The sequence below is a fragment of the Onychomys torridus genome, chromosome 20, assembly GCF_903995425.1.
Source record: "Onychomys torridus chromosome 20, mOncTor1.1, whole genome shotgun sequence".
Taxonomy (NCBI): domain Eukaryota; kingdom Metazoa; phylum Chordata; class Mammalia; order Rodentia; family Cricetidae; genus Onychomys; species Onychomys torridus.
Window position 1 is genome coordinate 7,638,313 of NC_050462.1, and position 15,737 is coordinate 7,654,049.

General features: G+C 41.6%; 1 protein-coding gene across 1 annotated transcript in view; it reads left to right on the forward strand.

Annotated features, from left to right (window-relative positions):
- Window positions 1-15,737, forward strand: part of C20H12orf42 (chromosome 20 C12orf42 homolog) — a 151,415-nt gene that overhangs the window by 93,349 nt on the left and 42,329 nt on the right. The window contains exon 4 of the mRNA XM_036169506.1: window positions 5,155-5,266. Coding sequence (XP_036025399.1) covers window positions 5,155-5,266 — 112 coding nt within the window. The remainder of the gene's footprint in view (window positions 1-5,154; window positions 5,267-15,737) is intronic.

Here is a 15,737-nt window from a genome sequence, read left to right on the forward strand (position 1 = left end):
TCCTTTAGGTAACAGAGTAGGCAAAGGAATTCCAGATTGTAGAGAGCCCATTGGCTGAATTACTTTGTTAATTGCTCTAAGGTCTGTTACCATTCTCCATTTACCAGATTTCTTTTTAATTAACAAATACAGGAGAATTCCATGGGCTAGTAGATTCTTCAATATGCTGAGCATTTAACTGTTCTTCTACCAGCTCTTCTAAAGCCTAGAGTTTCTCTGTTGTTAAAGGCCATTGATGAACCCATACAGGCTTGTCTGTTAACCATTTTAAAGGTAGAGCTGTTGGTGCCTTTGGAAGATCATCAGTTTTTCTGCCCTGTTCTTGTATAATATGGATGGCTGGTGACCACTCATTAGAATAATACCTTCTAATATTTCTCTCAGAAACATGTGCTAGTTTATTATTTATTTCTGAGGTTGGAGGGATGTTAATCTGAGTATTCCATTGTTGTAACAGGTCTCGACCCCACAGGTTCATGGCTATGTTAGCCACATATGGTTTTAATCTGCCTCTCTGTCCTTCTGGGCCTATACATTCGAGCCATCTTGCACTCTGTTTAACTTGAGATAATGTTCCAATTCCTAACAGTTGAACATTTACCTCCTGAAGAGGCCAAGATGGATGCCAAAATTCTGGTGCAATTATGGTAACATCAGCACCTGTGTCTACCAGACCAGACAACAAAACACCATTTATTTTTATTGTTAATTTTGGTCTTTGTTCATTTATAGAAGTTTGCCAAAAAAATTTCTTTATGGTCTCTCCTGAATTTTCTGTTCTCTCTGTCTCAGTTGTTCCATTACTCTGAGTAGCCTGGTTTATTCCAATAGGCATTTGGTCATTTAACTGCTCTGAGTAGGGGTCTCCTCTACGATTGCAGGAAAGGTATGAACTGGATTCACTGTAGGGGCCTGCCTGAGGCCCCTCTGGGAGTTTCCCAAAGACTGAGGCAAAGTATTACCTTGTCTGTCCCTTGTTGATCTACATTCATTGGTCCAATATCTTCCCTTACCACACCTTCTACATATTCCAGAAGGAAGGGGCGTTCTGTTGCCATTGTTCCTTGAAGAAACATTGTTTCTAGAAGTGCCCTGTTTACAGTCCCTTTTCAAATGTCCTTGCCTTCCACATCCAAAACATCTAACATTCCTCAAACCTCTTGAAATTGCTTCTCCTACCCACATATTATCATGATCATGAGCCTCAACATTAACCGTGTCTTTAATCCAATCTTCCAAGGGTGCAGATCTCGCCTTTAACGGCCTGATTATTCTCTTGCATGCTTCATTTACATTCTCAAAAGCCAAAGATTCAATTATTATCTGGCTAGCTTCTGAATTTGGGACCATTCTCTTTATTGCTGAAATCAGTCTTTGTAAGAAATCTGTGAAAGATTCTTTTGGGCCCTGTGTAACCTTTGTAAATGACTCAGTTTTCTTCCCTGGTTCCTCAACTCTGTCCCATGCATTCAAGGCTGCCATTCGACATAGAATTAGAGTTTGCATATCATATAAACATTGTGTTTGTACTGCAGCATATTGGCCTTCTCCAACAAGCTGATTCTGGAGGATTTGTATACCTCTATCACTACATTGTTTTGCTATGTTTTTAGCTTCCTCTTTGAACCACATTTGCCACTGGAGCTGCTGTCCGGGTTCCAGAACCGCCTGTGCCAGCTCCCGCCAGTCCTGTGGTATAATTCTATTATAAGTTGACCAGGAGTTTAACATTTGTTTTACATATGGAGAATGCATGCCATAAGATACTATTGCCTCCTTAAACCTTCGTAAGTCTAACATTTCAACTGGAGTCCAAATATTTTGTGTAGTCACTTGACCAGGTTGCTGTTGTATGGTTACCAGATAAATTAAGGGTGATTGTGTGAAAACAGGCTTTCTTTCTGTAACCTTATAATCCAATCCTGAAACAACTTCACGTTCTGGCTAAAAGCTTGAATCCAACCGCTTCAATGTTCCGGTCTGAGCCGAGTCGAGCCTGGGCTCCGGCTTCCTTAAGCTCCGACCAACCACATGCGCTGGCGTTTCAGCCAAAAGCAGCCTATCTGCAGTTGCGTGTAGCTCCTGCAATTAGCGGTAGCTCCCGCAGGCCTGAGTTGTTCGTAGCACAGGCTTTTTAAGCAAGTAACTCAAGCTGCGGCTGTAACCGCTTGTGGCTAAGGTAGATTGGGCCTGAGTCCTAAGCTGAGCTAGGCCCAGGTTAGGCCGGGGCTAAGCCTGTGCTAAGGAGCCGGGCCTGCCCAGGCGGGAAGCCGGACCCACTGTCAAGGCAAGTGGTTTTTTAATGAATTCTTGCCACGTTGGGCGCCAATTGTAGATGTAACCAGCTTGTTAAATAAGAAACACAGAACCAATTGCAGAGTTAAAAAACCACGAGGTCAGAGCAAAAGCAGAAAACCTTACCCTTCACTGCTTCTGTGGTTCCTCCTCTCTGCAAGAGACCTACTTCTGTGCGTCCTGTCTATTTAAAGACTTTCTGTTCTGTTTTCTCATTGGTTGTAAACCCAGCCACATGACCTCCTTGTCACTGCCTGTTTGTACAGACCTCCAGGTCGTCTATGGTTGGTATTGAGATTAAAAGCGTGTGTCTGCCATGCTGGCTGTGTCCTTGAACACACAGAGATCCGCCTAGCTCTGCCTCCCAAGTGCTGGGATTAAAGGCGTGCCCCACTACTGCTCGGCTTCTGCTCTGGCTTGCTCTGACCTCAAGGCAACTTTATTGACATACAAATAAAATCACATTTCAATACAAATAAAATATCACTATAGAGGAGAAAGTCCTCTGGTCTGCAGGTAGAGGAAGAGAAGGGAGTCTGGTTCATGACCAGCTTTCTTCCCTATAGAATCCTTCACATCAACATGTTGTCTAGGTCTTTAATCAGCTGGAAACTGTGATGGTGCAGATCCTGATTGGGTAGATGTCGGTGGAGTGATAGAACCTCCTGGTGTAATAAGCTTCTGGGTGGTGCTACTGAGCCAGCCCAGTGTGGTGTTCTAATAGAAGTTATTTTTTATCTGCATCAATTGCCTGGGGAGATTTCTTTTTTAATCACTGTATACTCCTGGACTCTGCCATAGGCATTTTGCACCAGAATTTGTATTATAAAATATATATTCCCCAGATGATTTTTAAAAGCGACAGTTACAGAAAGCTGTTTAAAACACAGTGAAGAGTGTGCCTTATTTAGTTTTTTCTTTTAGAAAAGGAATATGAAAAGGAGAATTCTAAGAAGGCAAACGAGGCTATATATAGCTAAGCTCATGGGTACCAAAGGACTGAGGGGAGTGAGTGGGTCTGAGGATCTTGAGAGGTGAGATTCAAAGTTGAGCAGATCAGGAGAGCCAGAGAGAAACCGGTCAGGGTGACCTGCCCAGCTCTGTGCGTTTGTGTGGCTGGATGTGTCGGCACTAAGAAAAGGGGGCTCTATGATGTGAGGTTGAGAATGTGGGTTTGGGAAGAATAGATTTGGGACTGCCTTACAATAGCTACTCCTGCAGCCTTGGAGGGTTACTTAGCATTCCATTTTAAAGTAAGGATAATGATTGCTGGGAAGGAAACCCTAGGAAAAAACAGAAACCGAGGAGCAGAGACGAGAGTTTGTCTGAGTTCCTGCGGAGAGGAATGGAGGGCTCTCACTGGACACTGTTCTAGCTTCATCTCTGTCGCTGGTACAGAACACTCTGGTCGAAGACGACTCAGGGTGAAGAGAGGGTTTAGTTAATATTTTTTTCCTTTTTTAATCAATTAAATTTATTTATTTATTTATTTCACATCCTGACCACAGTTTCCCCTCCCTCCTCTTCTCTCATTTTCTCCCCCATCTCCCCTCTGCACCCCCACGGGCCCCAGCCCCGCCATGCCATCCACTCCTCCTCAGTTTCTGTTCAGAAAGGGGTAAGCCTCCCACGGATATCAGCAAAGCATGACATATCAAGTTGCTGTAAGTCTAAGCACCATCTCTTGTTTTGAGGCTGGACAAGGCAATCCAGTAGGAGGAATAGATTCCCAAAAGGCAGCCAAAGCGTTAGGGACAGCCCCTGCTCCCACTGTTAGGAGTTCTACTTGGAGATAGATAGTAGCTTCAGTGGTGAAAGTGTTAGACCTACAATGTATTCAATAGCTAAGCAATGATCTAATGTTCAGTCACATCCAAACAATGAAAACGGCATATAAACATTGATGGACAATTGGTACTGACAAAACATTTAATAAACTGCTTTTCACTAAAAGTGAAATCGTCCTTTTGGTAATTCATTGGTATTTATTCAATGTCTGTTGCTATTTTCCCTCTCAAATTTTGTTGATTACTTCAAGGTCCCAACGGCTGACCTGAACATCCCCCCTCCTATCTCCTGACTGCTTCCTCCTTTCCACAGCTTTACCTTCTGGTCTGCTAGATACTCCCTGTGTTTGTAGTGACCCTCCTCTAGGTCACCACATACTACCTACCACCTTTGCCCTAATTCTAAAGTACTCCCATCTGAGAAGCCGTATCTTATTTCTGTATATAAATTAGAGTGGGGGGATGGGGAGATGGATCAATGGTTAAAAGCTCTTACCGTTGTTACAAAGGACAGGGGTTTGGTTCCCAGCACCCACATCGAGTGGCTCACAACTGTCAGTAACTCCAGCTCTGGTAGACGTGATGCCCTCTGCAGGTACTGCACTGATGTACACATACCCCTCCAAACATGCAGATAATTAAAAATATTTAAAAATTAAGAGTATTGCTCTTAACGTTTCCCTATTACTTTTAACCTTACCTAGTTTTCATCTTGGTGTCAACATCAAAAAAAATCTCCATTTGATATCTATTGTTCAATGTATGTCACCCTTCACTAAAATGTCAGTTTCATGAACCGTTTGTGGCACATGATGTAACTGAGTAAAAAAACAATTCCTGCATGCCCAGGACATGTTCACTAATCCTTTAAATGAAACACACAGTGTGTGTGCTGTGGGCAGTGGGAGTCAACTGTAGTTGTTTTCAGGATTATAACTTTTAAAGAATAAAGGGACAAAAGTGCTATTCTAAGGTCACTCATGTAGTGAAGTAAGGGTTGCAGGCGGGGTGTCCTGTTTGTGGACTCACAGATGTAACATTGTTTGGTTTATTTTTCTCTTTTGCCTCACAGTCTAGCCCTCGTGGTGAAAAAACACCCTCGCCCTGCTCCAGGTTTGTGACTCACATGAAGAATTTTTCTGCATCACATAAAACGGATAGATTAAATTTTCTACCATTTTCAGGTAAATTAGCCCAGAGAAATTCATGGTTTCCAAAGAAACTATAGAGTATACAGGCAAAGACTATAAGCTTTCACTCTTTAGTGCCTTCCAACCTGGCAATGAAAGAGGCCCTTCGTTGGTTTGTGAAGTCTGCAAATCCAGGGGGAGGTTGGCTCAAGGCTTGGCTTGATCCATGGATCCGTGGACATTACTAGGGTTTTATCCCACTGATATTACTAGCTTTATTCAGTTGTTGCTTTCATTTTCAGAAAGGGTAGAAAATTGTATCCAGAGGTAGGCATTATTCTTAGAGTTGATGATCTCAAAAGGAAAAGCTTGAGGCAGAGGCAGGTGGATCTCTTTGAGGCCAATCTGTTCTATATAGTGAGTTCTAGACCACCCAGGTCTACATAGTGAGACCCTGCTTCAAAATCCAAAAGGAAGCAAACCAAAGTAAGACCCTGTTTCTCCCTTTACATACATACATAGCTTCACATTATGTCTGATGACTTTGGCTGGCCAAATTTGGGTCTCAAGTGCCTGGTAAATGAAGCATGTTAGGTGGGCCACAGTGGAAACTGTACCTAAATTTTACCTAATGTGTGTGTTTAGAGTGGGGACCGAGAGATAAAGAGAAAGAGAGGCAGGGCTGGGGATGGTTTTCCAAACTAAATTGATGGCAGACAAGGTTTTTACAGGAATATAATTTTTTGATGAGGTCAATGAGATGTGTAGTTGTGTTCTCACCTACTGTGTTCCTCCACTGCAGACTGTTACGCCACTGGGGACTATTGATAAACTCTGTTTTGAGGAGTGTTTCCATGACTTGAAAGGGAAATCAGTCATATGACCAATTTATTATCCAAGAAAAAGCAATAATTTTATAATGATCGATGAAGCAGGTGATAGTTGTGCTTTGATTTGTGTTCTGTTACGTTATCAATTTTAAATGTTAGAAAGTTGTAGTTAGAGTTTTCCTGCCTGGCCCAGAGTCAGGACAAGTCTCTCTTACCCGCCAGTCCCACAGTCACTCAGACCCAACCAAGAAAGCACACAGAAACTTACATTGTTTAGAAACTGTATGGCCGTGGCAGGCTGCTTGTTATCTACTTCTTCTTCTCTTAAATTAACCCATTTCTGTTAGTCTATACTTTGCCACATGGCTTGTGGCTTACCAGTGTCTTTACATGTTGCTTTTCATGGCAGCGGCTGGCGGTGTCTCTCTCCAGCCTTCTACTTCCTAGAATTCTCTTCTCTCTTGTCCTGCCTATACTTCCTGCCTGGCCACTGGCCAATCAGAACTTTATTTACACAGAGCGATATCCACAGCACTTCCCCTTTTCTTTTTTTTTAAAGGACGGTTTTAACTTTTACATAGTAAAATTACATATAACAAAACAATTATCAAGCAAGAATTACAGGTACAATATTAAAGAAGATATCCTATCTATCTTATATTTGTGAGTCTAAGGTTTTATATCTAACTTATCTTTTATCATAACTGAGGAAATTATAACTATCTATTCTTCAACCACATCAAAGACCTCAGAAGGATATAATATTACCTGAGAACTGGGAGAAGGATGTAAGCATTTTTCAGGAGTCTTGCAAGCGTAGACAGAGACAGCTGGCAGCCTGGACAGTCACCTAATGTTTCTTTGTAAAGTTGGGGCATTTGTCTTCAGCCCACAGAGCTAGAGTCTCTCGGTCACTTCTCTCAGTGTCCTGTAGAATGTCTGGCAGTTTCCTCTGCGAAGCAGGAACCTGAAGGACCATTTTGTCAAGCAAAGTTCAGTGGTCACCTTTTTATGGGTCCTGCATGTCCAGTTGATCGAGCAGTCCAGGCAATAACAGTTTCTTGCCCAAATGCCTATTTTTGCCAAGGTGAAGATAAACTCCATATGAAGTGTCTTCAATGCCCATCCTCCTCTCTGAAGTAAATCGGTGCTGCCAGGAGCAGACATGTCTCACTGTCCAGAAAGCCTAAATTTTAAAAATATTTTAAATGCCATATTCTGTAGACCTTTGAAGTGTTTGAGGATTACCTGTCTATCTGAAATATCTCTCTGTATATCTAGAAGACTTAACTAACATGGCTACGAGTATGATTATCATAGATGACTAATTATTAATCTATTTTTAATTATCCATTTCAATTTAAAATACAATTAGAAATATACACACAGTATAACAAAATTAACTTTAAGTTCGTATCAATAGACTAAAATCTATACCAATGTAAAACATTTTAAATGAGTTGTTGCTCTTTTAGAAGTAAGTTCATTAATCTACTCTTTCATCCTATCATATCTATATCATATCCCCTTTTTATCTTTAGAAAGAGATTGCATTTATAATCAACCTGTTTTAAATAAAATAGTGGTTTTTCTCTGTCCCACACCAGAGGGCTCTTCTGATTTGGGACACAAGAATCTCTTAACCTTTTTTTTTTTAGCAATATGTCTGGGTTTCGAGAAGGAGTGAGCCAATTCTATCTCCAAAGCCAGCTGGGAATTTGGGCATAGTTTTTCTTACTACTTTCTGCTGGAGGGGGGCGCTGTATCTTATGGGAACACAAAGAAAATTTTAGGATTATGGAGTAGTCCATTAGGGTGAACCTCTGAGCCAGTTGCCTTGAAACCATTTTGGATGTTGGATCATCTAGGCCATGGTGTCATCGGAGACCTTTTAGGTGGTCTTGGCTGGTCAAACCTGATGTATCTTAACCTGGAACAAATCCAAAGCCTCTGGCTTTCTGTGGAAACAAAAGCAGAGGCTCTTTTCCAAAGCAACATATCCTTATATCCAAATTTTGAAGTCAAGGTACCTTTAAAATTTACATATTTGTTTAACTCAACAGCTTTTACGATCAAAACAGCAGAAAGTTTTCATTTGTTCATTTACTTATGCAATATACCAATAGATGTGAGGAGCAAGACCGAATCATCATGGCTAAATTAATTAAAACCAGCAATTGATTAAAGCAAGCTTTTTAATTTGTGTACATGGGCTGCCTCCACCCAAGATGGGGGATTCAAGAGGTCAGCATTGGGTATGAGGAAGACTAGGATTTCACAGAGCTCAGGGGTAAAGGGTTTCCAAATAGGGGAAAATAGGTGGGGTTATAGGAGCAGAACATAACAGGGGTTCAAAGCAAGGCAATCACAGCAGGTGGTCATGACAAGGTAGCCATAGATGGTCATAACAGGTAGTCATAAGTAACAGGTGGTCTTAATAAGGTAGTCATAAGTGGTCATATAACCTTTGAAACAAAGACACTGTTGCCATTCCTGAAACAGGCAGTACAGAACCATTTGTATTTAAGGTTACAGGTGGGGAGTAATAGCACACTCCTTGAAAAACAGAGGTTTTTCATAAACAGGAAAGAATTTGTCTTTACTATAAGATGACTTTTAAGCCTAAGATGGAGGCAGTATTAGTTTCCTACATATACTTGGGTATCAGGATTTTATGATGGTTTCATATGTCCTGTATTGTATAATTTTGATGAGATCTTTTTCCAAGGCTTTGTATCTGTAGGTTGGACCAACTGCAGCTCAAAATGTATTCATGGCTATGATAAAGTACCTCTATTCTAAACATATGCAGACTTTTCAGTCTTGTCATTATATTAAATGATATGGTATAACAAGTATTTACAAAGCACATACTTTGTTATCAGGTATTGACAGTAATCCAGAAATGATTTAAACTGCATGGAAAGCCCTGCAGGTTATTTACAAGCACTGTGCCTTCTTATATAAGGGACATGGACAACCTCAAGTTTTGGTGCCAATGAAAAAAGAATCCAGGAACTAGTCCCCTTTGGACATTAAAAGACAATGGTAGTATGGATTTCATATTTCAGGGGTTTGGTAGCACATACTAAAGTGGGTTTTGATGTATCCCACTCTTGTTAGTATTATACAAAGAGCCCATTAGGCGTTTACTCAGTTTCAAGCAATTAGTATAAGTCAATAAAAGTAAATGCCAACATCTTAATTCTTTTCAAAATATAGAAGATGACCAGAAATGATGACTATGTCTATCTGAAACATGTAGGACTTCAAAATCCAGTGCATGAGGCTCTTTAGAGCTGAGGCTATGATTGTAACTGTTTAAGAAATGCCCTGCTTTAAAGTCATGTGACTTTCACTGATGGCTCTAAGTGCTTTAATATTCTTCTTAAATTTGATGACCTGACATCTTCATGTGAGCTATGATGAGGGGCACCAGTGGGTGGGGATAGTTAGTCATCAGGGACTCTCTAGGGCTGAGGCATGCACTTGGTTTTATGAAACCCTTAGGACAAATGAACAGCATTTGAGTTCTGGGTTCTGTATCAGGATGGGGATCTGAACTGGGCACTTGAAAGAGGGAAGATCCATACTAAGGCTGGCTGATAGGAAGGGGGAATCACCACCTTTTTCTTTGAGAAAGGGATGTGATGTGTGATTCAGTTGTCTGTAGTAGCAGTTAAAGACAGATTGAAAGGCAAGTCTGAAGGCAAGAAAACTACTATTGGAGCTCTTATAGTTACCAGGTAAAAAGATGACAGGATATGGTGTGTTTGTGAAATTAGAGGAAAGGAATTACCAGAGGAGACATGTAGGAGGTAGTGTTCACAGGACATGAGCATGGATTAAAGATGAGGACTGAGATCAAAGGTTGATGTGGGAGAACGTTTACACTACCATCAATTTACTCAATAAGGGATGATTGAACACCCTTCAGGTAACTGGCATCAGGCTACTTTTTTGGAATATACACAGGACAAAGACAGGTGCGGTCCCTGTCTTCTTGAAATGTGCCTTTAAGTAAGGTAAAAATTGATAAGTAAACAAATAAATCACCAAGGTTACAGTAGATAATGAAAGCTATGAAGAAAAATAGTAGGGAATTTTCTTATGTATCTTTGTAATCAGTTCCTGTCCAACCACAGACTCTGACGACAGACAGGCTATTTAATATCTTCATAGTTCTCTCATTTCTAGGCTCTGATATCCATAGAATTATTCAACATGCAATTTCCTAAATCTAACTTCCTTCATTCAGTGTAATGCATTTCAGACCTATGGTGTTAGTGTTGATACATGGATTTACCACGGTTTTATCCAGCTATCAGTTGAATAGTGTGTGTGTGTGTGTGTGTGTTTTAATGAAAGGCTTTATTGAGTTGACTGGAATGCTAGTTTAAATATTAACTGTGAAAATGATTACAGACATGTATGTTTGATGAGGCATATAGTGGGACACTAATCAGTGAATTATACACTATGCAAATTTTATTTCAGTAAATCATATAGTAAAGGAGCTTCTATACAATTTTTCATAAAATTGAAAGATAACTTCAAGTCAAACAGATTAATTAGTGCACTGGAGGGAATACAGCAGACTTGGAGCTACTTAATAATGTCTGGTGGTTAAGAAAACTGACACTCATTCTGGAGAAGGGAAGGTGGTGTGTGAACTGAAATGAAAAGAAAATGGTGCTGAGGGTTTGGGAGCTTTGTCAGTCACATGGAAGAGTTTTGGAGTTTGTCCTAAATTGCATGGCGGCACTAAAGTCACAGGCAAAGGTGTTCCTCTTCCCATCTACTTTTAGACATCATCACCTTGTGGTTTGTATACCTACCTGGAGCAGGACAGAAGCAGAGGGATACAATGGCAGTGAGGATGTGAGTGGGTGGAGGTGGAGAAGGAGATGCATACAGATATAAATGCTGATAATGATACACTCAAGTGTGTGCACACATGCACACGGAGACACACCCAGACATGAACACAAACCACACTCTTGGAGATCAATGTGACAGCTGTCACATTGATAAGCTCTCTCCGCCACAGACCATGTGCTCTCCAACATTCAGAACTCCAGTGGGAGTTCCACAGATAAACATATCTTCAGTAGGGAGATGAGGACTTCATCTAAAAGCCAAGGTCTCTGGCTGAGATGGATTCCTATGATGCAGTCCAACAACACCCAGCAAGTGCTTGCTCTATATCAAGCTCCATATTGGGTACTGGGGGCAGCCCGAAGAAAACTATATGGATAAAGTCTTACAGGTGTAGGAAAGTGTAAAGTTGTTCCAAAAGGAGACCACCAAAGCACGCAGCTTTTGACCTGGTGACCACAGAATGTCACTTGAAAGGCACTGTCCCAGCTGTTGACCTCTGTCTTGGCAGTAGGGTAAGGAAGCAGAGTGTGAAGAAAATGGGAAGACAGGGAGAGGAAAGGGGAAGGAGACCTGGGACCTTGTTAACTTGGAGCCCTAATTTTTCCTAGAGCTCAGAGCCAGGCATGACCCATGTATCTACCATTCTGTCGACATAGCACTCAGGAGGGTCTCAGTAGAATTCATTCTCTACAAGTCTTATAAATCTTGGTGATCTCTAAAGACCACATTGATGTCCCAGAGAAGCCCCAGTTTTGTTCCCGCCATTTTGCTTCCTATCTTAGCTTGTCACGTATCTTGACACATCCGTCAGAATCACGTTGTAACCAACAGAAGCGGGTACTGCCCGGCCCTGCCTCTCTTGCTGCCCTTGTCTCTTCCTTTAAGATTTCTTGTCTTTCTTTGGCACAACTGAGAGTTTCCATTCCACCCCCACAAGCTTGTGAGAACATGCTCAGATTCTGGTGGGGGCTTGTGGGAGTGCCCACTCCAAAGGGGTGGTTCCCACCAGGATCTGGAATATGTCTGTACCCTTCTCACAGCTTTCTTGCTAAAGAATGTGGGGTTGGCTTTGACACCTCACCTCTTGGTATAAAACTACTTTTCATGGGTTGGCGGATATCTGCATCTGGGAGACCGCTTCCAGTTGCTCAGCTTTGGGGAGGAAATGATGCAAATACAAACCCAGGGCTTAGTTCTTGGGAAATTCAGGAAGTGTGTCCCAGAAAGGGAGGGGAGAAGGACATTTGTCAAAATGCTTGTGCCGCTGGGTCCCCTTGTGAATGCTCTTTGCTCTTTGTGCCTGCCAGACTCTGAAGAAAGAAACTCAAGCTCAAAGTGAAGGAGGCACTGGCAAGGGAGGGCAGCAACGTTTTCTAATCCATGTGGATCAAAACCACGCAGGTTTTGAGTCTGCGGTCTTCCTTAGCATGCTGGATTAATCACATGGATTAATAACACACAGTCGCCTTCACTCACTGCTGTCTCCTGGCCTTTGTGTTCCCTCCTCCCCCCAACTCTGTTTTTGAATTCTGTGAAGCTGGGGGAACAAAAGGAACAGCACTTTGTGAGTAGCATGGCAGTTGGCCTGGTGGTCCACTCCTCCGCAAGATGGACTCCGCATTTCCCAGTGTGCAAAACACTTGTTTGTGCTGCCTGGTAACTAACCGCTGACTTGTGGATTATTTAGGATGTCTTTGGGGGCTTTTGTTCTGTGTCATTTTGCTGGGTGAAAAGTAGCACATTGTAGTTCTTTACATTGCAAATAAGAACCGAGGCCAGGCTGAATGAAAGGCATCTACCCTGAGGAGAGGTAGGGAAGGGCTTGGCTAGTGTGCTCGCCTTGACTATATTTAATGTTTCACTTTCCTAATCTCAACACCTCTGTATTCTCTGGGGTAGGATCAGAAAGCAGTGTTTGCTTAAACACTAGCAGTAAACAACACTCACTGAACTTAATTATGTGCTATCATTTTGATACTCACAGAAACCCTATGGGGAAGTCGTACTATTAGCCCCTCCATTTTTTTTTTTTTTTGTTGTTGTTGATAAAATAATGAGTGGGGGCAGTCAGTATCTCACTGGATCAGAGTTGAGACAATGTAGATGGGTGCTTCGCCAGTTGGTGATCCTTCTGGCCTACAGCTCTGTTTGTTTAAGCTTGGCTCACTGTGTCCTTGAGAATTATGTAAAGCTTCGAGCCTGTGTTTTAATGTTTCCTAATACATTGTCCTTTCTTTAAAGAAATGAGGTCCCATGGCCAGAGAATAGAAACCATGATGATTTCCTATTCCAGTTCAGAGAAATAGTTAGAGAAGAAGACAACAGCTATCCAAGGGGAGCAAGATCCAAGTTCTGGGGAGGAAAGTCCTGGTCTTGGAGAGGTACTGATGAGCATTGCTGTGCCATATCACTTATCAGTCACCATTCAAACACTGAATATCCTCTGCTCTAGTCTCCAGGGACTAATACTTCACGGGCTCCAAGATTAGTTTCCTTACACTTGTTTGTAAACTGGCTTTTAGGAGGTATTAGAAATGACAGGGACAGGGCTCTCTCTAGGTTCAGAAATCACATATGTCTATGATTATACAACTAGGGCTTTCTGAAAAAAAAAATCACGTTCCTCAATGAGAAAAACCACATTGAGAGGCTGATCACTCGTGACACAGGCAACTCTGAAGTACTACAAAAATAGTGATAGTTTTATCAAAAGGACTGGTAGTGTTAAAAAGGAAGGTGAATGGCTATTAAAAATCAGTACAGTACATACTCAAAAAATCTCTGAGGGTTTAAAAGTGAGGAAACACATGGAGAATTCAGGCACCCAAAGTTTGGAGGCATAAATACCTTGGAGATTTCCAGTTATCTTTGGAAGACACACAGTTGGACCTGAGTAGAAAAGGATATGATGTTGGGTGGGCATGTTCCACAATTCTATTCCTCGTAAGCTGATGTGTTCTTCTGAATAAGTCATATTTACTTTCTCTTTATACACATAAAAAAAGAAAAGTTCTTTCAAATATATTGAATGAAAAAGAAATAAATGGAAGGACAGAAGTGCTCCTAGGTGTGGTGGAGGGGAAGGTTTAGTATATAGAGACATGGAAGAACATAGTTGGAGACAGGGACGTCTGCGAGGGTCCAGAGTGGACATGAGTGGACTGAGCTGAGCTGTGTGGAAGAGGGGGAGAAGGAAGAGGGGAGAGAGGGGAACCAGGTGCAGCAGCCAGGAAGCCAAAGGCACAGAGGGGGTGGGTGGCCAGAATGGTTGGATTCTATAGAGAAGAGCAGCCGAGCCCCTGGGCTGGAGAAGTTTAGGGGAGCAGGTGGGATATGCCAGCCAGGAGGACCCTGTAGCAGGGTAGGGATTAAGGGGTGCAGGAAGAACTGGTGGCCAGGATTGCATTGATATGTTAAGTAGGCACCTTAGCCATTTGTTCCAAGTTTGAAACCTAACGTGTGCTTTGGCCATATCCACCCCTCCCTCTTTTCTGTCATTAATATCTCTTCCTTTCATCCTTCTGCTCTGTGTCTCCTCCCTTCTGCTGCCTTCCCTTCTACTTTCAAATAGTAAGTGTACATATAGGAATACACATATATACATGCATATATACTCGTGGATTGATAAGATTCTAGAACAAGCAAGGTAAAATATTTTTTATTTTGCATCTGAATTTATTTTTTGGCCTTTTGTAAAGTTTGATTGTCTTTCCCCTATCAATTATAGTGACAATTAATAGCATGCATTAGTCACATTGTTCTTGCTCTGTGTCTAAAAGTGTGATTCCTCAATTTCTGAGAAGTTTGAGAGATCAAAAAACAACAGTGATGAGTCAAGTTCTGTAAGCATAATGTGACAGCCATACATGCTAAGATCAATACTGTGACATAGTGCAGCCTCATCCAGGGTGTGAAATTTGGGCCCACAGTGACATCTAAACACAAGGTTCTTTTGCCTTCTTGTGGAGACAGGCAGACACACTTCTCTTGAACTTCTGTAGCAATAGAGCAATCACAGTGCATGGTTTATCAGCAAAGGAATATCTAGTATAGGATTTAGAAGCTCTGCTAGGTATCTACATGTGTAGATCTAAAGAGCAGCCCATATGTTGACATGCTTTGTTTAAGAACAGTGAATAACATCAATCCATTTATCCACTATAATATTCTCTATATCTAATGTAATTTCTCTTAAATGTCTATTCCTATGTATGAAATTGCAAGTTTTAAGACTTAAGAAACATCCAGGGGTCTGGAGATATGGCTCAGTGGCCAAGTGCCCTCACTGCTTTTGCAGAAGACCAGAGTTCAATTCTGATCACCCACATTGGGTGGCTTAAAACTGCTTCTCACTCCGGCTCCAAGGCATCTGCTCTAGTTTGCTGTAAGAAGACACTGACCAAAACCAACTTGGGGAGCAAAGGGTTTCCTTTATTATTGTCTTTTTCATCCTTGAGGTTATAGTCCACCAGCCAAAGCAGGAGATTCTCCAGAGGTGGTACCACCCACAGTAGGAGGGACCCTCCCACATCAATCATTCCTCAAGGCGTGGCCACGACACAGTCTGATCTGAGCCATTCCTTAGTTGAGACGTCTTCAAATTATCCAGGGCTGTGTTGAGCTAACGAGTAGTTAACCCAGACACTTGGCATAGGAACAAATTATTGTTAAACCATAACCTCCCCTTTCTTATCCTCCAAGATCTCATGTTTATTTTGGTATTATAATATAAAATGCGAGTATCTGACTTATTTCAATTAATGGGATGTCAGTATCCATTTTCCAGCAAATGACATAATTTCATTTTTTAAAAA